At 48.3% G+C, this 27,545-nt stretch overlaps 2 protein-coding genes across 2 annotated transcripts; both read right to left on the bottom strand.

Annotated features, from left to right (window-relative positions):
- Nucleotides 1–611: 611 nt before the first annotated feature.
- LOC123102915 (uncharacterized) lies at nucleotides 612–16,546 on the bottom strand. Its single transcript, XM_044524377.1, has 2 exons — nucleotides 15,536–16,546; nucleotides 612–686 (listed from the first exon to the last, which is right to left on the bottom strand). Exons 1-2 carry the CDS (start codon nucleotides 16,057–16,059, stop codon nucleotides 683–685), a joined length of 528 nt encoding a protein of 175 aa, XP_044380312.1. The 5' UTR covers nucleotides 16,060–16,546; the 3' UTR covers nucleotides 612–682.
- LOC123102914 (myosin-7B) lies at nucleotides 9,625–12,823 on the bottom strand. The gene is made up of 6 exons (XM_044524376.1): nucleotides 12,563–12,823; nucleotides 11,930–12,469; nucleotides 11,487–11,854; nucleotides 10,927–11,041; nucleotides 10,553–10,840; nucleotides 9,625–10,473 (listed from the first exon to the last, which is right to left on the bottom strand). Exons 2-6 carry the CDS (start codon nucleotides 11,955–11,957, stop codon nucleotides 9,989–9,991), a joined length of 1,284 nt encoding a protein of 427 aa, XP_044380311.1. The 5' UTR covers nucleotides 11,958–12,469; nucleotides 12,563–12,823; the 3' UTR covers nucleotides 9,625–9,988.
- Nucleotides 16,547–27,545: the final 10,999 nt, after the last annotated feature.

Raw genomic sequence — 27,545 nt, 5'->3', positions numbered from 1 at the left:
TCTCTCTCGACTAGAAGATCTTTTGTCATTGTAGGACCTTGACTTGAAGCTTCTATCTTTGCTTCTACTCTTGTAGAACTTGTTGAAGTTCTTCACCATTAAGCTCAATTCTTCATTGAAGTTTTGTTTCTCACTTGATGATGTAGGGGCTTCACATGAGGCTTTGTAGGCACCACTTTATTTGTTGTGAAGTTCCTCTTTATCCTTAAGTGACATCTCATGAGCAACAATTCTTCCAATCACCTCTGTTGGCTTGAGATCTTTGTAATTGGGCATCATTTGGATCAATGTGCACACGGTATCATATTTTCCATCCAAGGCTCTTAGAATCTTCTTGATGATGAATCTATCGATCATCTCTTCACTTCCTAAGCCGGCAATCTCATTTGTGATGAGAGCAAGCCTAGAGTACATTTCAGCGACACCTTCACCATCCTTCATTTTGAACTTGTCAAGTTGACTTTGAAGCACATCCAACTTGCATTCCTTGACGGAGTCGGTACCTTCATGCATATCAATCAAAGTGTCCCAAATTTCCTTTGCATTCTCAAGACGGCTGATTTTGTTGAATTCTTCGGGGCACAATCCGTTGAAGAGAACATCACAAGCTTGAGCATTGTATTGCAACATCTTCAACTCACCCGCAGTAGCTTCACGGTTTGGTTCTTTCCCATCAAAGAAGTCACCTTGCAAACCAACACACACAATAGCCCAAACGGCGGGGTTATGTCCAAGAATATGCATTTTCATTTTATGCTTCCAACTAGCAAAATTAGTACCATCAAAGTAAGGACCTCTACGGTGATAATTTCCCTCGCTAGACGCCATACTCTCCTAGGTTGTGAAACCAAGGCTATGACCACCAAAAGCTATGGAGATCAAAGCAAATGGAAACCTGGCTCTGATACCACTTGTAGGATCGAAAGTATGTCTAGAGGGGGGGTGATTAGACTACTTGACCAAATAAAAACTTAACCTTTTCCCAATTTTAGTTCTTGGCAGTTTTTAGCTATTGTAGGACAAGTCAAGCAATCATCACACAATTCAAGCAAGCATGCAAAGAGTATATTGGCAGCGGAAAGTAAAGCATGCAACTTGCAAGAATGTAAAGGGAAGGGTTTGGAGAATTCAAACGCAATTGGAGACACGGATGTTTTTCCCATGGTTCGGATAGGTGGTGCTATCCTACATCCACGTTGATGGAGACTTCAACCCACGAAGGGTAATGGTTGCGCGAGTCCACGGGGGGCTCCCCCCACTAAGGGTAATGGTTGCGCGAGTCCACGGAGGGCCCCACCCACGAAGGGTCCATGAAGAAGCAACCACCCACGAAGAAGCAACCTTGTCTATCCCACCATGGCCATCGCCCACGAAGGACTTGCCTCACTAGCGGTAGATCTTCACGAAGTAGGCGATCTCCTTTCCCTTACAAACTCCTTGGTTCAACTCCACAATCTTGTCGGAGGCTCCCAAGTGACACCTAGCCAATCTAGGAGACACCACTCTCCAAGAAGTAACAAATGGTGTGTTGATGATGAACTCCTTGCTCTTGTGCTTCAAATGATAGTCTCCCCAACACTCAACTCTCTCTCATAGGATTTGGATTTTGTGGAAAGAAGATTTGAGTGGAAAGCAACTTGGGGAAGGCTAGAGATCAAGATTCATATGGTAGGAATGGAATATCTTGGTCTCAACACATGAGTAGGTGGTTCTCTCTCAGAACATATGAGTTGGAATTGTGTATGTGTTCTAATGGCTCTCTCCATGAATGAAGAGGAGGTGGAGGGGTATATATATAGCCTCCACACAAAATCCAACCGTTACACACAGTTTTCCAATCTCGGTGGGACCGAATCAACAAACTCGGTCGGACCGAAAAGGTAAACCTAGTGACCGTTAGAGATTTTCGGTGGGACTGACATGCAACTCGGTAGGACCGATATGGTTAGGGTTTGGGCATAACGTAATCTCGGTGAGACCGATTACACAAACTCGGTGAGACTGAGTTTGGTAATAAGCTAACCAGAGAGTTGGTCAGGCAAACTCGGTGCGACCGATTTGCTCTTTCGGTGAGACCGAAAAGTTACAAAAGGGAAACAAAGAGTTTACATTGCAATCTTGGTGGGACCGATTCGCTCTCTCGGTGAGACCGAAAAGTTACGAAAGGGAAACAGAGAGTTTGCAATCCCATCTTGGTGAGGCCGAGATCCCTATCGGTAGAACCGAATTGCTAGGGTTTGGCAGTGGCTTATGACAAGTGAAACTCGGTGGCGCCGGATAGAAAGAATCGGTAGGACCGAGTTTGGCTTAGGGTTTAGGTCATATGTGAATATGGGAAAGTAGTTGAGGGTTTTGGAGCATATCACTAAGCACATGAAGCAAGAGGCTCATTAAGCAACACCTCATCCCTCCTTGATAGTATTGGCTTTTCCTAAAGACTCAATATGATCTTGGATCACTAAAATATAAAATGAAGAGTCTTGATCTTTTGAGCTTGAGCCAATCCTTTGTCCTTAGCATTTTGAGGGTTCCACTTTCACATCCATGCCATGCCAATCATTGAGCTTTCCTGAAATAGTCATCTTGGAATAGCATTAGCTCAATGAGCTATATGTTGTTATGAATTACCAAAACCACCTAGGGATAGTTGCACTTTCACGCGCGCTTGGCTAACTTGGCCGAGTGCACTCGACTGGAGAATCTCCAGCGAATACTCGACGAGCAAGCGCGTCAGCGAGCTCCCGAGTCCATTCGGCATCAGCTCTTCCCGCCTACGCAGGTATATCGAACCCCAGTTCAGAATTTGGCAGCCGCGGCCCGTATAGCAGAATCGATTCAGCCTCCCAGTCGGAGGCTGGCAGGGGCTTGTTGCAAATCAGAGCGTTGCTCCGGGCAGCGGGAAACCAGAATTCCGCTGTTTCTCAGTCGCGAAATAGGATCCACAGTCGATCCGTTGCAACGGATACAGTCCAGTCGGCTCACAGCCCAAGATCGCCCCCGAGGCGTGAGGGACGCGGAGACCGGCATGATCAGTACAAAAGAAATGAGCAGTATGATTACCGGTTCGATCGACGTCGAGTGCCAACCCCTCCCCCGAGGAGAGGGTCATATGCGCCTCGACAGCAGGATGACAGACACCCTCATAGTATTGGGCGGAGAGTTCCAGTCGACCCCAGGGACCCCAGGCTTTGATGCGAGATCCATCCTCGTTCAGGCTCTGGTTGACAGGAACAGAGCTCACCGAGAAGGCTACGACAGAGATGCGCCTGCCAGCAGTAGAGTACGTGTTTCGGGGCCAGAGTGTTTCAGTCGAGCCATCAGGGCCGCAGTGATTCCTCCCAACTTCCGGTTGGCGACTGGAGTCAGCAAGTTCACCGGCGAGTCTAAGCCTGACACTTGGCTCGAAGACTACCGAGTGGCTGTCCAGATTGGTGGCGGCAATGATGAGGTGGCTATGAAGCATTTGCCTCTCCTGTTAGAGGGCTCAGCCAGAGCGTGGCTGAATCAGTTAGCACCCAGCAGCATCTACACTTGGGAGGATCTCTCTCGAGTGTTTGTCATGACCTTTGAAGGAACATGCAAGCGACCGGGAGGCCTTACAGAATTGCGGTCTTGCATGCAGAAACCGAGTGAAACTCTAAGGGATTACATCCAGAGGTGGATCACTTTGCATCACACAGTTGAGAATGTACCAGATCACCAAGAAGTTTGTGCCTTTAAAGAAGGCATCAAGAACAGAGAGTTGAACCTGAAGTTCGGTCGGACTGGAGAAATGTGTCTGAATCGGATGATGGAAATTGCCACCAAATACGCTAACGGAGAAGATGAAGATTGACTCTGGAGTGGCAAGCAGAAAGCAGTCGCCCAGGAAACCGGAGGCAATTCCAGTGGGAAACAGAAGCGGAAGGCCGAGCCAGCCGCTCCCGGGGAGGCCCTGGCCGTAACCCAGGGAAAATTCAAGGGAAAATCCAAGGGGCCCTGGAACCCCAAGAAAGTCAAGGATCAAGATGGAAATGATGTTTTGGATCTGCCATGTCACATCCACACCAAGAAAGATGAAGAGGGTAATCTTATTTACCCAAAGCATACCACTCGACAGTGCCGGCTCCTGATCCAGCAGTTTCAGGGCAAGCAGTCCAAAGACAAGGAAAAAGAGTCAGACAGAGTTGAGGACAAAGAAGATAGTGACGATGGATACCCCCAAGTCAATTCCACCTTGATGATTTTTGCTGATGTCGAAAGCAAAAGTCGACTGAAAGTCATTAACCGTGAAGTGAATATGGTTGCCCCGGCAACACCCAGCTACCTGAAGTGGTCTCAGACTGCCATCACGTTCGACCAGTCCGATCACCTTGCGCACATTGCCACCCCTGGGAGGCAAGCTCTGGTGGTCGATCCAATTGTTGAAGGCACTCGACTGACCAAAGTCCTGATGGATGGTGGCAGCGGCCTGAACATACTGTATGCAGAAACATTGAAAGGGATGGGCATTCTGATGTCCAGGCTCAGTGCCTGCAACATGAGTTTCCATGGAGTCATTCCTGGAAACAAAGCTGAGTCACTCGGCCAGATTGCTCTCGATGTGGTTTTCGGTGATTCAAAGAATTACCGCAAGGAAAAGTTGACATTTGAGGTTGTGGACTTCCAAAGTGCTTATCATGCTATTCTGGGCCGGCCAGCTTATGCACGCTTCATGGCTCGACCGTGCTATGTGTATCTCAAGTTGAAGATGCCCGGCGCCAGAGGTGTGATCACCATTACAGGCAATCGGAAGAAAGCAGAGGAGTGTTTTCAGAAAGGATCAAAGAACGCTGATGCTCAGATGTCAATAGTCGAGCTGCAAGAGTACCAGAAGACTGCTGATCCGAGTGAATTGCTGCGAGCCAAGAAGCCAGCTTTAGAATCAGCTTTTCAGTCGTCCGGTGAAACTAAGCCAGTTCACATTCACCCGACCGACCCCAATGCTGCTCCGACTCACATCTCAACGACGCTCGACTCCAAATAGGAAGAAGCACTCATCCAATTCCTCCGTGAGAACTGGGACATCTTCGCATGGAAGCCTTCTGACATGCCTGGAGTTCCCAGGGGGCTGGCTGAGCACCGTCTACGAGTCGACCCAAAGTTCAAGCCTGTGAAAGAACATCTTCGACGGTTCGCCGTCTAGAAGAGGAAAGCTATTGGCGAGGAGGTGGCTCGGCTCTTAGCAGCGGAGTTCATCCGAGAGATTTACCACTCCGAGTGGCTCGCCAATGTTGTCATGGTCCCCAAGAAGGACAAGTCACTTCGCATGTGCATTGACTTTAAACATATCAATCGGGCCTGCCCGAAAGATCATTTCCCTCTCCCCCGCATCGACCAGGTAGTCGACTCGACCGCGGGGTGTGAGCGTTTGTCTTTTCTAGATGCTTATTCAGGGTACCATTAGATCCGTCTGTATGGACCCGACGAGATCAAAACGGCTTTCATCACCCCATTCGGGTGCTTCTGTTATGTCACCATGCCCTTCGGCCTCAAGAATGCTGGAGCCACGTTCATGAGGATGATTCAGAAGTGTTTGCTCACTCAGATCAGTCGGAACGTAGAAGCATACATGGATGATATTGTGGTTAAGTCACGGAAAGGTTCCGACCTACTGACTGACCTTGCCGAAACCTTTGCTAACCTCAGGAGATATGATATCAAGCTCAATCCATCAAAGTGCACATTCGGAGTTCCAGGTGGAAAGTTACTCGGTTTTCTCGTTTCCGAACGAGGAATCGACGCCAATCCCGAGAAAGTTGGCACCATATTCCGGATGAAGCGCCCTGTGCGTGTACACGATGTCCAGAAGCTTACAGGTTGCTTGGCCGCTCTAAGTCGATTCATTTCTCGTCTCGGTGAAAAGGCGTTGCCTCTTTACCGACTGATGAAGAAGTCTGACAAGTTCGAGTGGACTCCAGAAGCTGATGCAGCGTTTGCAGAGCTCAAAGCTCTGCTCTCCACCCAGCCGGTGCTTGCTGCCCCAATCAGTAAAGAGCCTCTGCTGCTTTACATTGCGGCCACGGGACAAGTTGTCAGTACAGTACTTACGGTCGAGCGGGAAGAAGAAGGAAAGGCCTTCAGAGTTCAGCGCCCAGTATATTATGTGTCTGAAGTTTTGACTCCTTCGAAGCAAAGATATCCCCATTACCAGAAGCTTGTATATGGGATTTACATGACCACGAAGAAGGTTGCACACTACTTCTCTGACCATTCCATTACAGTCGTCAGCGACGCTCCACTGTCAGAGATTTTGCACAACAGAGATGCAACTGGTCGAGTGGCGAAGTGGGCGATTGAACTCCTTCCCCTAGATATCAAGTTTGAAGCAAAGAAGGCTATCAAGTCCCAAGCAATTGCAGATTTCGTCGCCGAGTGGATTGAACAGCAGCTTCCGACTCAAGTTCACTCGGAGCACTGGACCATGTTCTTCGATGGATCTAAGATGCTGAATGGTTCTGGTGCTGGGGTAGTGTTGGTCTCCCCCCGAGGAGATAAGCTCAGATATGTTCTCCAGATTCATTTCGATTCCTCCAATAATGAAGCAGAATATGAAGCACTCTTGTATGGGTTGCGCATGGCCATTTCACTCGGCGTCCGGCGCCTCATGGTCTATGGCGACTCAGATTTGGTGGTTAATCAGGTGATGAAGGAGTGGGACGTCAGAAGCCCAGCTATGACTGGCTACTGCAACGCAGTAAGAAAGCTAGAAAAGAAATTCGAGGGGCTAGAGCTTCATCACATCCCCCGACTGAAAAATCAAGCAGCTGATGATCTGGCAAAGATAGGCTCCAAGAGAGAAGCCATTCCTAGCAATGTGTTTTTGGAGCACATCCGCTCGCCGTCAGTCCAGGAGGATCCTTTTACAGAAGAAGCCCCGCAACCGAAAAGTGCCACAGATCCGACTGAAGTCGAAATTCCTGCTGTGGTTGACCTAGTCATGGAGGTCTTGGCAATCACTCCCGACTGGACGATACCATACATCGTGTATATCTTGAGGAAAGAACTTCTAGAGGACGAAGAAGAGGCTCGACAGATTGTCCGTCGATCTAAAGCTTTCACAGTCATAAAAGGACAGTTGTATAGAGAAAGCGCAACTGGAATCGGTCAGAAGTGCATAACGCCAGAAGAAGGTCAGATAATCCTTGATGATATCCACTCGGGGACCTGTGGTCACCATGCGTCCTCTCGGACCATCGCGGCCAAAGCATACCGAGCGGGTTTTTACTGGCCCAGGGCAAACGAAATGGAGAAAGAGATAGTCGACAAGTGTGAAGGCTGCCAGTTCTACTCCAACATGTCGCACAAGCCAGCATCTGCTCTGAGGACCATTCCACTCGTCTGGCCCTTCGCTGTTTGGGGACTGGACATGGTTGGTCCACTGAGAACAGGCAGGAGCGGATTCACACATGTGCTTGTGGCAGTCGACAAGTTCACCAAATGGATTGAAGCCAAGCCTATCAAAAATCTTGATGCTAGCACTGCTATCAGTTTCATCAGAGAGTTGATATTCAGATATGGGGTCCCGCATAGCATCATCACTGACAATGGGTCAAACTTCGATTCAGACAAGTTCAGAGCTTTTTGCGCCTCTCAAGGCACACGAGTCGACTACGCGTCGGTCGCGCATCCCCAGTCGAATGGACAAGCTGAAAGAGCAAATGGTCTGATTCTCAAAGGACTGAAGCCTCGACTGATGCGTGATCTCAAGCACGCAGCAGGCGCTTGGGTCGACGAGCTTCCGTCAGTTTTGTGGGGACTGAGGACCACCCCGAACCGGTCGACTGGAAGAACGCCATTCTTTCTGGTTTACGGAGCCGAAGCCGTCCTGCCGAGTGATCTACTTCACAACGCCCCCAGAGTCGAGCTTTATAACGAAGACGAAGCAGAGCAAGCCCGGCAAGACGCAGTCGACCTCCTAGAGGAGGAGAGGGAAATGGCTATGATCAGATCGACCATCTATCAGCAAGACTTGCGTCGATTCCATGCCAGAAATGTGAAGAGCCGAGCCTTCCAAGAAGGAGATTTGGTCCTCTGAGTGGATCAACAGAAACCACACAAACTTGCTCCTACTTGGGAAGGCCCCTTCATCGTCACCAGAGTCCTCCACAATGGAGCATATCATCTCTACAACGTTGATCGCCGGATCGACGAGCCACGAGCTTGGAATGCGGAACTACTCCGCCCATTTTACACTTGAATTCTCACTCGGATGAGGTGTAATAAGAAAAACTTTTGTAGTTTATTTTTTATCAAAGACAAGAGTGTCCCAGTTCTTCCTGTAATTGCTGTCACTTTTGTTTACGTATGAAATCCCCCAGTGGGTAGCTTAGCTGCGAATCCATTTCGCCTAAGTTTGCAAAAAAAATCCTACCGAGTGGTGAGCCAGACTCCCACTCGGGGGCTTAGCTGCAGCCCAGTGCTCGCCTAAGTATATAAAAATCCTACCGAGTGGTGAGCCAGACTCCCACTCGGAGGCTTAGCTGCAGCCCAGTGCTCGCCTAAGTGTTTGAAAATCCTACCGAGTGGAGAGCAAACCTCCCACTCGGAGGCTTAGCTGCAGCCCAGTGCTCGCCTAAGTATATAAAAATCCTACCGAGTGGAGAGCAAACCTCCCACTCAGAGGCTTAGCTGCAGCCTAGTGCTCCCCTAAGTATTTGAAAATCCTACCGAGTGGTGAGCCAGACTCCCACTCGGAGGCTTAGCTGCAGCCCAGTGCTCGCCTAAGTGTTTGAAAATCCTACCGAGTGGAGAGCAAACCTCCCACTCGGAGGCTTAGCTGCAGCCCAGTGCTCGCCTAAGTGTTTGAAAATCCTACCGAGTGGAGAGCAAACCTCCCACTCGGGGGCTTAGCTGCAGTCCAAGTACTCGCCTAAGTATTTGAAAATCCTACCGAGTGGTGAGCCAGACTCCCACTCGGAGGCTTAGCTGCAGCCCAGTGCTCGCCTAAGTGTTTGAAAATCCTACCGAGTGGAGAGCAAACCTCCCACTCGGAGGCTTAGCTGCAGCCCAGTGCTCGCCTAAGTATACGAAAATCCCACCGAGTGGAGAGCAAACCTCCCACTCGGAGGCTTAGCTGCAGCCTAGTGCTCGCCTAAGTATTTCAAAATCCTACCGAGTGGTGAGCCAGACTCCCACTCGGAGGCTTAGCTGCAGCCCAGTGCTCGCCTAAGTGTTTGAAAATCCTACCGAGTGGAGAGCAAACCTCCCACTCGGAGGCTTAGCTGCAGCCCAGTGCTCGCCTAAGTGTTTGAAAATCCTACCGAGTGGAGAGCAAACCTCCCACTCGGAGGCTTAGCTGCAGCCCAGTGCTCGCCTAAGTGTTTGAAAATCCTACCGAGTGGAGAGCAAACCTCCCACTCGGAGGCTTAGCTGCAGCCCAGTGCTCGCCTAAGTATATAAAAATCCCACCGAGTGGAGAGCAAACCTCCCACTCGGAGGCTTAGCTGCAGCCCAGTGCTCGCCTAAGTGTTTGAAAATCCTACCGAGTGGGGAGCAAACCTCCCACTCGGAGGCTTAGCTGCAGCCCAGTGCTCGCCTAAGTATATAAAAATCCTACCGAGTGGAGAGCAAACCTCCCATTCGGAGGCTTAGCTGCAGCCCAGTGCTCGCCTAAGTGTTCAAAATTCCCACCGAGTGGAAAGCAAACCTCCCACTCGGGGGCTTAGCTGCAGCCCCGTGCTCGCCTAAGTTCGGAACACGTCCCAATCCACAAGGACGGCAAGATGCGAATCGACTGTTACCTTTTCCTTCGGAGCTGCACCACAAATACGAAGTTATTTCGAGTGAAGGCCAAGTTCCACTCGGCAGATAATTCCCGGAGATATTCAACGATAAATCAAGTTCGGATAAAACCCAAAGGTCCAAGACCTCAGATCAAAGTACTCGAGCCCTCGGCTCGATAGAATTTAACGGTTACAGAATCCACTCGGCATTCCGAGGCAAATTTAAAGTGAAGCATAAAAGTTTTTCATTCCTCAAGCGGAGGACTGGAAGGGGCGACGAACTCGTCCAAGTCGATCCCGTCTACAATACGAGTAGCAGCAGCAATGAAAGTCTCCATGAAGTCTTGAAAGCTGTGCTTCCTGGTATTGGCAACTTGGATGGCGGCCAGCTTTTCTTCTCGCGCCTCCTTGCAATGGACGCGGACCAGAGACAGAGCGACATCAGCACCACATCTAGCAGAAGATTTCTTCCATTCCGCCACTCGACCCGGGACTTCATCCAGTCGAACCATCAGGGACTCGAGGTCGTTCTGAAGCGTCGTTCCAGGCCAGAGTGATGTGTCGATCCGCGACATCGCAACCTTCAGCCGAGCAAGATAGTCAACAACGCTGGTAACACGAGACTCCAGTCGGAGCACGTTCATAGCAGCCTCGTCCTTCACGAGAGAATTGGCGGGATCCAAGCCTGGCTCCACTCGACTGGTTTCCTCTTCGAAGCTCTGGCAGAATTCTGCAAACACGATTCAAGAATAAGACAGTGGCCTTACGCGGGCTTGGTAACTGCAAGACAGCCGGGTCGGAATAATTACCTTCGAGCATGACGAACAGCTTCTTGGCGAGTCCACCGAGATAAGCCTCCAGATCGTTTACCTTCCCCGCCAGCTCACCCGCCTGGTCGTGCAGAACCATCTTGTCTTTCTTCAGTCGGCTGACCTCTCGATTAGCTGTCTCGAGAGCAGTTTTCAGTCTGGAGTTCTCCTGTTCAAGAGTTCCGACCGAAGCCAGTTTCTCTTCTGCAAGCTTCGTTTTGCTCGAGGCCTCCTTCTGTGCTTCGGCAAGATCTTGATCCTTCTTCTTCAGAGCTTCCTCCAGTTCATCTACAGAACGTCGAGTGAACTCAACATCAAGAATGGGCAAGAAAGGGAAGTCACTCGTCAAGAATGAGAAACCTCGCCAGCCATACCTTTTGCTTCGTCTCGCGCCTTCTGCAGGTTCTGTTGAGCGAGCTTCAAGTCAAGGTCGAGCTGGATCTGTTTGTTCTCCAACTCAGTGTAGAGAGCCACAAGTTCACAGGATTTCTGCAAAAGTCAGTCGACAGAGGTCCAAGATAAGTTGCTTCCGAGTAACCAAGAGACAATGATGACGTTTCTAAGACTACAGCTGAATCAAAAACATTCAACAGTAGTCTCGGGGACTACACCCAGTGGGTGCACTCAGCGTGCCCCCACTGGTTTTGAAAAAAAATCGACTGCCCGCAGTCGACCGGATACAGTTTCATTCGACATGGCCTGGCCAGACCGAGTGAAGGAGTAAAACTACAGCAACGCAATATAAAGACTACAGTCGACTGCCAGCAGTCCACCGTAGTCTCGGGGACTACACCCAGTGGGTGCACTCAGCGTGCCCCCACTCGACCAAAAAACTTAACAGAAACACCCAGTGGGTGTACAGATTTAAAAGATCTTCGGAAAAGAGATTCTTCAGACAGCATACCCTAACAGAACAAGCAGTGAATCGACTGACCTGGACGTTACTCTGAAGAGCTGAACTCGCGTCATAAGCCGCTTGGCTGGCTTCTCGAACCACCTTGACCTGCTCCATCATGATGCCTGCCTGGCGTATAGCTTCCTTAGCTGCACCCACTTGGTCCTCAGGGACGTGGTGTGTGGCGAAGAGCGAAGGCGGATTTACGGTCGACGTCGAGGGCCGCGCACTCGCCAGAGGATTGGCGAAAGTCACAGAAGCCCGGGTGGTATCGCCACCGTCTCGAGCTACGGCCTCAGGCGCCGGAGTGGATTGTGGAGTCTCGCCAGCCGACGCTTTCCTGTTCCGCCTCACTCTCAGCGGCGCTTCGTCTTCGTCGTCAGGAAGGCTAATAACATGAGGAGGAGCTACGAGAAAAATTCAATCGACCAGAGTTATAAGAAATCGTCAGTCGATTCAAGGCAGAACATCAGTAATCATACCAGGGTTGGAAGTAACAGCATCTTCCATCTCTTGATCATCGTCCTTGGCGGAGATCTCAGAAGTAGCAGCACTGCAAATTTTGAAAGACCGTCAGTCGGCTCAGTGGATCGACCAAGGATCCGTCCACGGTCGACAAAGGAGAACAAGTTCTATCATTACCCAGAAATGGTGGGGACAGTCATCCTCATCTTGGGCAGAGCCTTGGGTGGCTTGGACGGCGCCGCGCGGGGGTGCTTGGGAGCTTTTTCAGTCGGCGCTGGAGAAGAGGTCCGAGGGCGCTTCGACGACTGCCCAACGGGAGCAGTCGCCTTACCACGTTCCCGCGCAGGGTCGTGTGTAAGCTTGGATCGCCTTTCCGAGCGGGGAGGTCCAGCTTCCTCCTCCTCCTCCTCTTCGCTGGAGTCGACGCCGTCGTCTCCCTCTCCTTCGCCGTCAGACTCCCACTCCCCCTGTTCGTCTCCGCTTTCGCCTCCGCTCGCCTCCCCTTCCTCGGCCTGCCCCTGTGCTCCGTTGGGTGTCGAGTACATCTCTGTAGTTGCCTGGAGAATAGCAGACAAGTCGAAAGTCAGTCGACCGATTCAAAGAGAGCAAATGAAGAAAGCAAGATCTCAGTCGGGAACACAAGGTCAGACCTGGTCCACGTCGTATGTACTGTCAAGCGGGACAACCCTCCTGGCTCCTCGGGGGTTGTCTTTGTTCCCTGTGATGCTCGACAGCCACCCTTCCAGCATCTCGTCGGTGACCTCCTCTGGGTGAACCCGAGTGGTGTCGTCGAGACCCGAGTACAGCCACATAGGGTGGTCACGAGCCTGAAGCGGTTGGATGCGCCTCCGAAGGAAGACCTCCAGCAAGTCCATGCCGGTCACGCCGTCTCGGACAAGCTGAACCACTCGACCAACCAGCACCTTGACTTGCGCCTTTTCCTCCGGCAGCACTTTCAGAGAGGCAGGCTTTTGAGCTCGGTCCAGAGAGAAAGGGGGAAGACCAGTCGACTGCCCTGGGGTCACCTGGTCTTGGCAATAAAACCAGGTCGACTGCCAACCACGGACCGACTCGGGAAAAGTGATAGACGGAAAAGAACTTTTACCCCTCATCTGGATCGCCAGGCCCCCGCATAGCTGGATCACTTGCGTCCGTTCGTCACTCGACTTGGCTTTCTTTACCGATTGGGAACGGCAAGTGAAGATGTGTTTAAAGAGTCCCCAATGAGGGCGGCAACCCAAGAAACTTTCGCACAAGGAAACGAAAGCCGCAAGATACACGATGGAATTGGGAGTGAAATGATGGAGCTGCGCTCCGAAGAAGTTCAAAAAGCTCCGGAAAAAAGGATGAGGAGGTAGAGAAAATCCGCGATCGATATGGGTGGCGAGGAGGATGCACTCACCGTCACGAGGTTGGGGTTCGACTTCTCCCCCCGGGAGACGCGCAGCTTCATGGGGAATGACTCCCCCCTCGACCATGTCGTCAAGATCTTCCTGCCGAATCACCGAGGGCATCCAGTCGCCCTGGATCCAATCCCTGGGCAGAGCAGTCCTCGAGGAAGATCCGCCCCGAGCGGACTTCTTCCCCTTCCCCTGCACCGCCGCCTTCTTCGCGCGCTCCAAAGCCGACGTCTTGTCCTTCACCATCGTCGCCGGCGAGGCTCGAACGGACCTACGGCGCTAGGGTGAGAGCGGAGGTGGCAGAGGACCTTGCGGGGGGAGAAGGAAAGGCGAGAGCACACTGTTGGGGAGCCCCGAGCCGGCAACTTATAAGGAGCCGCTTCCGAGTGGCTGACCGGTAGGCCCAGGCGATCCCGTCAAATCCCGCAACAGGCGCGCGCGCGGTACGTGGCGAAAAAGGTGGCACGGAGATCGAGGAGCTTCCATCCTATCCCATCCGATTACTTCGGCCGCCCCAGTCCCGCTCGCTTCCCGAAATTCAAATCCCGCAAAATCCACGGGCTGCAGAACAACTCATCAAACTGAAGAGCCCGCTCGTGCCGGCACTCGGTATTCCACAAGTAAGGAAATTCACTCGACGAGAGACCAAGAATGGATCAAGGTGACCGAAAGAAGTTGACAACGTCATCCGTGACGATTGATCCAGTACAAGACATTCGTATAACGCTAAGAACCAGTCGGAAGGACCCCCAACTCCTTCCCCACTCGAACCTCGATCCATTCGGGGGCTAATGATGAAGCTATGTACCTAGGGTAGGGGCATGGACCTGTCCTAAGAGCCCTACCCAAGGACATCCCTGGAAGAAGTCACCTTTCAATCGACTTGAAGGTATTCCACTCGACGGATTCAAGACACTCGACCAGGAAGCTACCACTCGACTACGAAGCCAACCACTCGACTGACAGGAGATCTAAAGTCACTCCGCAAGCAAACGGTCGGCCATTAAGTAGTCTTTATGGTCATCATAGCACTTTAATAGGGACGTTACCAGTAACGCCCAGTCTTAATGTATTTTAACCCTGCATTACTGAGGACCGGAGGGGTCTGGCGAACTCTATATAAGCCACCCCCATCCCCAGTAGCAGGGGTTGGCACCCCTGTAATTCATACACACATAATCCAGTCGACCGCCTCCGGGCACCGAGACGTAGGGATGTTACTTCCTCCGCGAAGGGCCTGAACTCGTACATCCTGGTGTATTTACAACTTCTCCATAGCTGAGATCTAGCCTCTCCATACATACCCCCTACCTCACTGTCAGAGTTAGAACCACGACAGTCATCTTGCCTGAGATCCCGCAAATAAGAAGGAGTCCAAGAAGAAGACAAACGGACGTAGTCGAACGGATCCTCACAACTCCGGAACGGAACCGAAGCTCACGAGAAAGGCAACCCGGAAAGAAGAAAACAACATAGTAAACAACCAACACATAGACATGGCATGATGCACAAACAATTATGATGCATGTCCGGTGTAATGAAGCATGGCATGGCAAAATGCACAAACAATCCTACAAATTAAGTGGAGCTCAACATGCAACTCCGTTGCATATTGACGAAACACCACGTGACTTATTTAGTTCTCTCTCGTTTATGTACCCAACAATATTAAATGTTCTTAGCATGGCAAGAGGGTGAAGCATAATTAAACTACCTAACTAGGCAAGTTTAAATGAGGCCGGAACAACAAACCACAAGTCCGGAAACTCCTCATGTGCATAATATAGATTTGGTATTGTTCTGCCCTAAACATTATTTTAGAGTTGTTAAACATGCAAAGTAAGGCCACCATGTTAAACTAGGCAAAATTCTACCTCATTTACATATAAAGTTTATTAAATTTGGAGCTACGGTTATTTAGTTATGAATTAAATCATTTTAGCATGACATAGGAGTAAATTAATGCAAACAACAATTTAAGCATTTTTAACATGGATGAAAGTTGCATATTATTAAACTAGATGAAATTCTAAGCAAATTTCATATATAAATCATTTTAATATGATGCACCGTTGATGAGTTATTAAATGCATGATCTAGAGGGACTAAACTATAAAACAGGTTTACTGAAAAAATAGAAAAATTCGCATAACTGAAAAAAAACAAGTATGGGTCGCAACAAAAGCCGGCCCAACAGTGCATAGGATCTGGGCGACTGCTCACCATGGGCTTCGGCCCGTTGGTGAAGGAGGCTGGCTGGGGAGGAAGCGCCTGGGCCTTGGCGATTGTCGGTGGAGGCGGCCCAGGGGCGCGGATGAGCAGGCATGGTCAACGGGGCGAGCGGCTGCGCTCTGCTCGTTGCAGAGGAAGAAGAGGTCAGCGGCAGGGACCAACATGCCCAGGCGAGGGCGCTCGTCCAAGGAAGCAGCAGCAGAGGGGCGACGCAGCTCCTCCCGCAGCGAAACGAAGCAGGGGTGCGGCGCTTGGCGAACGGAGCTTCTACTCCGGCGACGAGGCGATGCAGGGGACAGAGGGAGGCGCGGATCGGCGTCCCGGGAGAGGTCGAGGCGCTTGCAAGGCACTCCGACGAGGAGCGGGCAGACGGCGGATCCGGCGGGCCACACGGCAGGGGAAGCAGGAGCCATCGACGTCGTCTTCGTCGCGGATGCAGGCGCGCGGCGGTGCAGGCTTTGTCGGGCGTGGAGGACGGAGCTGAATCTTGGCAGAAGAAGGTCCCGAGCAGCCATGGCAACATGTGCAGGCGCAGGAGGAGTTCAGGACGGAGGCGCGAATGCGTTGGGGGATGGAGCTCATGTCGTGGTTGTACTGGTCAGGGAGGAGGTGGGAGAGCACGGCGGCGGAGTTGCGAGGTGGTGCTCCGTGTCCGTGCCGATGCAGCAACCTCCTGGCGATGCGGCGGCCTGGTGGATGGTGCTGCTCGACGAGGCAGAGGCGGCGATGCTGGTCTTGAGGGGTGGTCACGGCGCGCGCGAGGAGGCGCAGAGAGATGGAGGAGAAGAAGGGGCTTCGCCGGGGATGGCTCGGTCGTCGCCGCGGCGCTGGGGGGATCGGGCGCGGCCTTGGTTGGTCGTTGGCCGAAGGTGAGGAGGGAGATGAATGGCTGTGCACTGGTTGGTGGGTCGGGCAAGATCCCGATGTGGATGGTGAGAAAAGTGGCGGCGGCGGGTGAGGGGATGGATGGGACAAGTGCCCTAGGTTTTAGGGTTTTGTCCAGATTTAGACTAGGGATTATAAATAAGGAAAGAGGGAGAGTTTAGGGGCTAATCCGTCCCTCCAAATAAAATCTAACGGTCGAGAAAAATAGACTAAAAAGTCCAAAAGAGAAAATGGTGATGTTTTGTAGACGTTTAGGGATGATCCGGACACAACGGTGACGACTGTTCGGGTCGGGTCCGGGACAATTTCGGACGCGCACGTGAGGGGTTCGATGCACTGTGCAGAGAGGGTTTCGGACCGTGCGGTCGCATCGGACAACTCCGGAAGCGAAGAGGGGAAGGAGGATGGACTAGGTGGGTCGTGGTGAGACTGCGAGGGGGAGAAGAGAGAGGGAGGGCCCGGCATCTGTTTCCGGAGACCGAAAACGTCCGACGTTAGACCGACTATAATGTCGCTATAGTTATCCGTTGGGCTATCAAACGAACTCCGAATGCGATGAAACTTGGCAGGCAGCCTACCTACAACATAAAAACACCACATGCCAACTTTCAAACCATTCCGAGAACATTTTCCGGCCACTTATAAAATACTATTTCGGACATGCCACGGGCGCGTGCAAATGTGTCTGAGCTCAGAACGGACAACGGAAAGAACTCGGAGAACCCGGACGAATGCAAGTTTTAAAACATGATGATGCAATGCACATGACGGCATGATAAGATGCAACACGCAAGAAAATGACATGGCAACAACAGCGAATAACAGGAAGACACCTGGCACATCGGTCTCGAGGCGTTACAATGAGATAGCTCGCGATTGGGATTTGCTCCTCCGACGATGGAGAGATATTCTCAGGCCCTCTTGGCGTTATGGTATCCATCATCATATGGCCGGACACAATGTGATTTGACTATAGGGATGCTGGAACACGGAAATGAGAAAAGAGAAAAGAGAACAAAACCGGTAACGAGGTAACTGGTATAGTGGACAAGTTGTTGATCCACAGGGATGCCAATACATCACACCACGGGTGTTTGTAATATAACATGAAGCAACAGGATAGCACCCGGCAACTAGAGGTTCACTCGAATAATTATTCGTGTGGGTATAGGGGTCAATATGGGTGTCCACGGCTCCAATGTTGATCATTGATTGGAAAGCGTTCCAGTCATGTCTATACTTCACCAAACCTATAGGGTCACACGCTTAAGGGTCATCTATTTGCTGAATACTAGATAGGGAGTCTGAGAGAAAGTCACCAGAAAAGTTTTGGAGACAACTGAAGAGTTCCGGAGAGAGAACATGGGAAGTGTTTTGGTAAAACTGAAAAGTTGATTCATAGTATACCATTAAGTCAAATTGGTTTCGGCACACACTTGAAAATTCTTGGAGGGTGCGAGAATTGTTCATGGAACTTCTGGGATTTTTCCGGGAAAATGCCAGAAATGTTCCGAAGCTGCCGGAACCGCTTTGGTTGCTTTTTAGCGATGAAAATCATTGATCTAGAAATGTTTTGGAATGCATCTAGAGTTATTTTAGTGGGTACTAGAATTATTCTAAGACCTACAGAAATATTCTCGGATTTAACGGACGTGAAAAATTATCTTCATGAATAGTGAAAACACATTCTTGTTTGCTTTTTGCTGATGAAAATCATTGATCCGGAAATATGTCAGAACACGGCCGGAATTGTTTTAGTGGGTACTGGAAATATTCTGGACCTACAAAAATATTTTCGGATTTAACGATCGCGGAAAAATGTTTTCACGGATAGTGAAAAAGCACTTTATGGTTAGCTTCTTTGGGAAGCCACCTTTGAGGGCATTTTGGTATTTCCAAGTGTCCTCTGCCCCATGGGCTTGGCCTATAAATAGGTGTGGAGGGGGCTGCCAAAACTCACACCTTTTCTCATATACAAATGCCATGCAATGATCTGGCCATCTCTCTCCCTCCCCGTGACATAGTTTCATAGAGCCGAAAGGTTGTCTGGGTTCCGGTGGGAACTAGTTCTGGACGGTGAAGCCCTGCCGGATAGCTGACACCGCATGTGTGCAACCCCCTTGATAGGTCATAGGTTCGATCTTTTGCCCAAGGGGTTGTTCGAGGGTCCTCTCGAAGGGCTATCCGAGTTACCGTTCGAGTTTTGAGGGTCCTCCTGAAGGGCTATTTGTGACATTGTCCGAGGGACCGTCCGACTGCCTCCCAAAGGGCTGTCCGACGAGGGAGTACATCCTCACGGTTGGGAGGTTGTAAATCCTAGCTGTGGGGATCTACACCGACGATCCACATCGACTCTACTTCCGATGCGCTACGAGTCGGTAATGATCGGATTAAACCTTGTATGTAGTCTCCATAGTGATTCTGGGTGTGCTCGTAGTACGAAATTTTTTTGTTTTCTGTCGCGTTCCCCTACAGTGCTACCAAATGTCCAACCTTGCTTCTTATAGTCTGGTCCTCCTTTTATAGCTCAAGGGGTACCACAATGGCTTAGCTGCTAAGGAACCTACCCAATGCATATAGGTAGGTATGTGCATTAAATGTGTGATGTTGTGTCATCGTCTTCTGTCTTTCGAGAACGAACGCCTATCTTGGCACTGCCGCCCATGCTGGCTGATGACCCACAAGTCTAGGAGATTAATCTTAGCCCTTTCGATAAGAGTGTCGAACCCAACAAGGAGCGGAAGGAAATGACAAGCGATTTCCAGCAAGGTAATTTCTACAAGCACTGAAACTGTGCGTAACAAGTAGTTTCATAGTAAAATAATTTGTAACAAGCAAGTAACGGTAACGGTAAATAAAGTGCAGCAAGATATCCCGATCCCTTTTGTAGCCAAGGACAAGCTGGAATGGTCTCTTATAATAAGTAAAGCGTTCATGAGGACATACGGGAATTTCATGTAGTCACTTTCATCATGTTGGTTTGATTCGCGTTTGCTACTTTGATAATTTGATACGTGGGTGGACCGGTGCTTGGGTGTTGTTCTTACTTGAACAACCCTCCCACTTATGATTAACCCCCTCGCAAGCATTTGAAACTACGAAAGAAGAATTAAGATAACAATCTAACCATAGCATTAAACATAGGGATCCAAATCAACCCCTTACGAAATAGCGCATAAACTAGGGTTTAAGCTTCTGTCACTCTAGCAACCCATCATCTAATTGAAAGAAATATGCCCTAGAGGCAATAATAAAGTTGTTATTTATATTTCCTTATATCATGATAAATGTTCATTATTCATGCTAGAATTTTATTAACCGGAAACTTAGTACATGTGTGAATACATAGACAAACACAGTGTCCCTGGTATGCCTCTACTTGACTAGCTCGTTAATAAAAGATGGTTAAGTTTCCTGACCATAGATATGTGTTGTCATTTGATGAACGGGATCACGTCATTAGAGAATGATGTGATGGACAAGACCCATCCGTTAGCTTAGCATTGTGATCGTCTAGTTTTATTGCTATTGCTTTCTTCATGACTTATACATATTCCTCTAACTATGAGATTATGCAACTCCCGAATACCGGAGGAACACCTTGTGTGCTATCAAACGTCACAACGTAACTGGGTGATTATAAAGATGCACTAGAGGTGTCTCCAAAGGTGTTTGTTGAGTTGGCATAGATCGAGATTAGGATTTGTCACTCCGTGTATCAGAGAGGTATCTCTTGGCCCTCTCGGTAATGCACATCACTATAAGCCTTGCAAGCAATTTGACTAATGAGTTAGTTACAGGATGATGCACAGAACGAGTAAAGGGACTTGCCGGTAACGAGATTGAACTAGGTATGATGATACCGACGATCGAATCTCGGGCAAGTAACATACCGATGACAAAGGGAATAACGTATGTTGTTATGCGGTTTGATCGATAAAGATCTTCATACAATATGTAGGAGCCAATATGAGCATCCAGGTTCCGCTATTGGTTATTGACCGGAGATGTGTCTCGGTCATGTCTACATAGTTCTCGAACCCGTAGGGTCCGCATGCTTAACGTTCGATGACGATTTGTATTATGAGTTATGTGTTTTGGTGACCGAAGTTTGTTCGGAGTGCCGGATGAGATCACGGACATGACGAGGAGTCTCGAAATGGTCGAGAGGTAAAGATTGATATATTGGATGAAGGTATTTGGACACCGAAAAGATTTCGGGACGTTTCAGATATTTATCGGGGAACCGAGGGGTTACCAGACCCCCCCGGGGAAGTTATGGGCCCTAATGGGCCATAAGGGAGTAGGAGAGGGAAGCCCACATGGTGGCGCCCCCCCCCCCAGGGCAATCCGAATTGGACTATGGGGAGGGGGTGCGGCACCCTCTTTCCTTTCCCTCTCCCTTTCCTTCCCTCCTTCCCCCTCTTGGAATAGGAAAGGAAATCCAACTAGGATTGGGAATCCTAGCTGGACTCCCCCCTTGGTGCGCCCTCCTTGGCCGCCGGCCTTCTCCTCCCCCTCCTTTATATACGTGGCCAGGGGGCCCCCCAAAGACACATCAATTGTTCTTTAGCCGTGTGCGGTGCCCCCCTCCACAGTTTACCACCTCGGTCATATTGTCGTAGTGCTCAGGCGAAGCCCTGCGCGGATCACATCACCAACACTGTAGCCACATCGCTGTGCTGACGGAACTCTCCCTCGACCCTCTACTGGATCAAGAGCTCGAGGGACGTCATCGTGCTAAACGTGTGCTGAACATGAAGGTGCCGTACGTTCGGTATTTGGATAGGTTGGATCATGAAGACGTTCGACTACATCAACCGTGTTACATAACGCTTCCGCTTTCGGTCTATGAGGGTACATGGACACACTCTCCCCTCTCGTTGTTATGCATCTCCTAGATAGATCTTGCATGTTCGTAGGAAATTTTTTGAATTACTACGTTCTGCAACACTAATAACTACTCCACAATGCATTCCCTTAGGCCCAAAGATGGTGAAGTTTCATGTAGTCGATGTTCACATAACACCACTAAGGGAATCACAACATACATATCATCAAAATATTGAACGAATATCAAATTCACATGATTACTTACAACATGACTTCTCCTGTGGCCTCAAGAACAAGGGCAAGTACTCAAAAATAATATTCATGCTTAAGATCAATGGCATATTAAATAGCATAATGGGTCTGAACATATAATCTTCCACCAAATAAACCATTTAGCATCAACTACAAGATGTAATCAACACTACTAGTCACCCATAGGTACCAATCTGAGGTTCCGGTACAAAGATTGAACACAAGAGGTGAACTAAGGTTTTGCGATAAGATGGTGATATTGAAGATGTTGATGTAAGATTGGCCTTCCAAAGATGAGAGGGTTGTTGTGATGACGATGGCTTCGATTTCCCCCTCCGGGAGGGAAGTTCCCCCAGCGGAATCGCTCCGCCGAAGGGCAAAAGTGCCGCTGCCCAAGTTCCGCCTCGAGACAGCGACGCTCCATCCTGAAAGTCATCTCCTTTTTTTTCTAGGTCAAAAGACCTTACGTACCAGAAGATGGGCACCGGAGGTGAGCCAGGTGGCCCACTACCAACGAAGGGCACGCCAGGGGGCTGGCACGCCCTGGTGCCTTGTGGTCACCTGGGTGGCCTCCTCTTGTAGTTCTTTTCTCCAATATTTATTATATATTCCGAAATAATTCTCCATAAAATTTCAGCTCATTTGGAGATGTGCGGAATAGGTATCTCTGACATAGCTTTTTCAGGTCCACAATTCCTATCAGTATTCTTCCTCTTTGTGTAAACCTTGCATATTATGAGAGAAAAGACATTATAATTACTCCGGAAAGTGTTATAATGCATAAAAACACTATAAATAACAGTAGGAAAACATGATGCAAATGGATGTATCAACTCCCCCAAGCTTAGACCTCGCTTGTCCTGATAATGATGGCTTTGATTTCCCCCTCCGAGAGGGAAGTTCCCCCGGTGGAATCGCTCTGCCAGAGGGGAAAAGTGCTCCTGCCCAAGTTCCGCCTCGAGACGGCCCCGCAAGTCCTCTCCTTATTATTTTTCTAGGTCAAAAGACCTTATGTGCCAGAAGATGGGCACCGGAGGTGGGTCAGGTGGCCCACTACCCACCAGGACGCGCCCTGGTGCCTTGTGGTCACCTAGGTGGCCCCTCTAGTAGTTCTTTTCTCCAATATTTATTATATATTCCAAAATAATTCTCCATAAAATTCCATCTCATTTGGAGATGTGCAGAATATGTATCTCTGACATAGCTTTTTTAGGTCCAGAATTCCAGCTGCCGGTGATGTCTACTACACAACCTTCTTCTTGTAGACGTTGTTGGGCCTCCAAGTGCAGAGGTTTGTAGGACAGTAGCAAATTTCCCTCAAGTGGATGACCTAAGGTTTATCAATCCGTAGGAGGCGTAGGATGAAGATGGTCTCTCTCAAGCAACCCTGCAACCAAATAACAAAGAGTCTCTTGTGTCCCCAACACACCCAATACAATGGTAAATTGTATAGGTGCACTAGTTCGGCGAAGAGATGGTGATACAAGTGCAATATGGATAGTAGATAAAGGTTTTTGTAATCTGAAAATATAAAAACAGCAAGGTAACTAATGATAAAAGTGAGCGTAAACGGTATTGCAATGATAGGAAATAAGGCCTAGGGTTGATACTTTCGCTAGTGTAAGTTCCCTCAACAATGATAACATAATTGGATCACATAACTATCCCTCAACATACAACAAAGAGTCACTCCAAAGTCACTAATAGCGGAGAGCGAACGAAGAGATTATGGTAGGGTACGAAACCACCTCAAAGTTATTCTTTCCAATCAATCCGTTGGGCTCTTCCTATGGGTGTCACAAACAGCCCTAGAGTTCGTACTAGAATAACACCTTAAGACACAAATCAACCAAAACCCTAATATCACCTAGATACTCCAATGTCACCTCAAGTATCCGTGGGTATGATTATATGATATGCATCACACAATCTCAGATTCGTCTATTCAACCAACACATAGGACCTCAAAGAGTGCCCCAAAGTTTCTACTGGAGAATCACGACGAAAACGTGTGCCAACCCCTATGCATAGGTTCATGGGTGGAACCCTCAAGTTGATCACCAAAACATACATCAAGTGAATCACGTGGTATCCCATTGTCACCACAGATACGCACGGCAAGACATACATCAAGTGTTCTCAAATCTTTAAAGACTCAATCCGATAAGATAACTTCAAAGGGAAAACTCAATTCATTACAAGAGAGAAGAGGGGGAGTAGAAACATAAGATCCAACTATAATAGCAAAGCTCGTGATACATCAAGATCGTGCCAAATCAAGAACACGAGAGAGAGAGATCAAACACATAGCTACTGATACATACCCTCAGCCCCGAGGGAGAACTACTCCCTCCTCGTCATGGAGAGCACCGGGATGATGAAGATGGCCACCGGAGAAGGATTGCCCCCTCCGGTGGGGTGCCGGAACGGATCTAGATTGGTTTTTGGTGGCTACGAAGGCTTCTGGCAGCGGAACTCCCGATCTATTGTGCTCACGGAGGTTTTTTAGGGTATATGGGGATATATAGGCGGAAGAAGTACGTCAGGGGGGGCACGAGGGGCTCACGAGGGTGGAGGGCGTGCTCAGGGGGGGTGGGCGCGCCCCCCTGCCTCGTGACCTCCTCGCAGATCCCCCGACGTGTACTCCAAGTCTTCTGGGCTTCTTTCCTTCCAAAAATGAGTTCCGTGAAGTTTTAGGTCAATTGGACTCCGTTTGATTTTCCTTTTCTTCGAAACCCTAAAACAGGGTAAAAAACAGAAACTGACACTAGGCTCTGGGTTAATAGGTTAGTCCCAAAAATGATATAAAAGTGTATAATAAAGCCCATAAACATTCAAAACAGTAGATAATATAGCATGGAGCAATCAAAAAATATAGATACGTTGGAGACGTATCAGCATCCCCAAGCTTAATTCCTGCTCGTCCTCGAGTAGGTGAATGAGAAAAACAGAATTTTTGATGCGGAGTGCTACTTGGCATAATTTCAATGTGATTCTTCTTAATTGTGGTATGAATATTCAGATCCATAAGATTCAAGACAAAAGTTTAATATTGACATAAAAACAATAATACTTCAAGCATACTAACTAAGCAATTATGTCTTCTCAAAATAACATGGACAAAGAAAGGTATCCCTACAAAATCATATAGTCTGGCTATGCTCCATCTTCACCACACAAAATATTTAAATCATGCACAACCCCTATGACAAGCCAAGCAATTGTTTCATACTTTTGATGTTCTCAAACTTTTTCAATCTTCACGCAATACATGAGTGTGAGCCATGGACATAGCACTATATGTGGAATAGAGTGGTGGTTGTGGAGAAGACAAAAAGGGAGAAGATAGTCTCACATCAACTAGGCGTATCAATGGTCTATGGAGATGCCCATCAATAGATATCAATATGAGTGAGTAGGGATTGCCATGCAACGGATGCACTAGAGTTATAAGTATATGAAAGCTCAACAAAAGAAACTAGTGGGTGTGCATTCAACTCGCTTACTCACGAAGACCTAGGGCATTTTGAGGAAGCCCATCATTGGAATATACAAGCCAAGTTCTATAATGAAAGATTCCCACTAGTATATGGAAGTGACAACATAGGAGACTCTCTATCATGAAGATCATGGTGCTACTTTGAAGCACAAGTGTGGTAAAAGGATAGTAGCATTGTCCCTTCTCTCTTTTTCTCTCTTTTTTTATTTTTTTTATTTTTTTATTGGGCCTTCTCTTTTTTATGGCCTCTTTTTTTTATTTGGGCTTCTTTGGCCTCTTTTATTTATTTATTTTCGTCCGGAGTCTCATCCTGACTTATGGGGGAATCATAGTCTCCATCATCCTTTCCTCACTGGGACAATGCTCTAATAATGATGATCATCACACTTTTATTTACTTACAACTCATGAATTACAACTCGATTCTTAGAACAAAATATGACTCTATATGAATGCCTCCGGCGGTGTACCCGGATGTGCAATGAATCAAGAGTGACATGTATGAAAGAATTATGGACGGTGGCTTCGCCACAAATATGATGTCAACTACATGATCATGCTAGCAATATGACAATGATGGAGCGTGTCATAATGAACGGAACGGTGGAAAGTTGCATGGCAATATATCTCGGAATGGCTATGGAAATGCCATGATAGGTAGGTATGGTGGCTGTTTTGAGGAAGGTATATGGTGGGTGTATGATACCGGCGAAAGTTGCGCAGTACTAGAGAGGCTAGTAAAGGTGGAAGGATGAGAGTGCGCATAATCCATGGACTCAACATTAGTCATAAAGAACCCATATACTTCTTGCAAAAATCTATTAGTTATCGAAACAAAGTACTACGCGCATGCTCCTAGGGGGATAGATTGGTAGGAAAAGACCATAGCTCGTCCCCGACCGCCACTCATAAGGAAGACAATCAATAAATAAATCATGCTCCAACTTCATCACATAATAGTTCACCATACGTGCATGCTACGGGAATCACAAACTTCAACACAAGTATTTCTCAAATTCACAACTACTCAACTAGCATGACTCTAATATTACCATCCTCATATCTCAAAACAATCATCAAGTATCAAACTTCTCTTAGTATTCAACACACTCATAAGAGAATTTTATTATTCTTGAATACCTAGCATATTGGGATTTTAAGGAAATTACCATGCTATTTAAGACTCTCAAAATAATCTAAGTGAAGCATGAGAGTTCATCTATTTCTTCAAAATAAAACTACCACCATGCTCTAAAAGATATAAGTGAAGCACTAGAGCAAATGACAAACTACTCCGAAAGATATAAGTGAAGATCAATGAGTAGTCGAATAATTGTGCAACTATGTGCTCCCATTTAATAATTTCAGACCTTGATACATTATTCAAACATCAAGCAAAACTAAATAAAATAAAATGACGCTCCAAGCAAAACACATATCATGTGGTAAATAAAAATATAGCTCCAAGTAAAGTTACCGATGAACGAAGACGAAAGAGGGGGTGCCTTCCGGGTAGGGATGGCAGTTTTGCCCGTGGGTATGGGTACCCGCCGGTACCCGACTCGAAAACAACGGGTATGGGCAAGATCTGAAGGGATTATTTACCCATGGGTAATGGGTATCCATACCCGCAAAACATATGGGTAGGATATGGGTATGACATTGCGCCCATGGGTAACCCAATGGATACCCAGAAACAATTAATAAATGAAAATAACTCCTATGACATGTGGGGTCATCATCCAACTCCTATGGCCCACCCTAAGTCTCGATTCCTTAAATTGGCCATAGCCCATAGGCCCGTAATCACCTGCTTGCCACTCCTCATGCGTCCTATGTGATTCATTGAAAAGATGAAATCTTGACTCTTCGCTACCAGACTCCTATCCAACGCTCGATCCAGCGATTCCCCATTCCCAACACGACCTCCCACCGTACTGGGTTTATACTAACCGCCGCTCATACTCCCTTGATGCCTCCAAGAGACCACCCACCACAGTAGCATGTGTTAGTGATATACTACTCGTCCATGCTCACTTGAAGTTTAAACCCATTTCTCTACATTTTAAAATTTTAAATTCTATATATTATATCCACTGGATACCCATTGGGTATGGGCATGGGTGCCAATTTATGCCCATGGGTATTTAAATGGGTGGTTATAGAAATTTTCTGTGGGTATGGGTTTGGGTAGAAGGAGGTTGTACCCGCCCATACCCTACCAATTGCCATCCCTACTTCCGGGGCATCCCCAAGCTTAGGCTCTTGGTTGTCCTTGAATATTAACTTGGGGTGCCTTGGTCATCCCCAAGCTTAGGCTCTTTCCACTCCTTATTCCATAGTCCATCGAATCTTTACCCAAAACTTGAAAACTTCACAACACAAAACTTAAAGTAGAAAACTCATGAGCTCCGTTAGTATAAGAAAATAAATCACCACTTCAAGGTATTGTAATGAACTCATTCTTAATTTATATTGGTGTTAAACCTACTATATTCCAACTTATCTATGGTTCATACCCTCCGATACTACT

This window comes from Triticum aestivum, chromosome 5A, assembly GCF_018294505.1.
Source record: "Triticum aestivum cultivar Chinese Spring chromosome 5A, IWGSC CS RefSeq v2.1, whole genome shotgun sequence".
NCBI classification, from domain to species: domain Eukaryota; kingdom Viridiplantae; phylum Streptophyta; class Magnoliopsida; order Poales; family Poaceae; genus Triticum; species Triticum aestivum.
The sequence above is the reverse complement of the archived record's forward strand: the minus strand, read 5'-3'. Positions and strand labels throughout refer to the sequence as shown.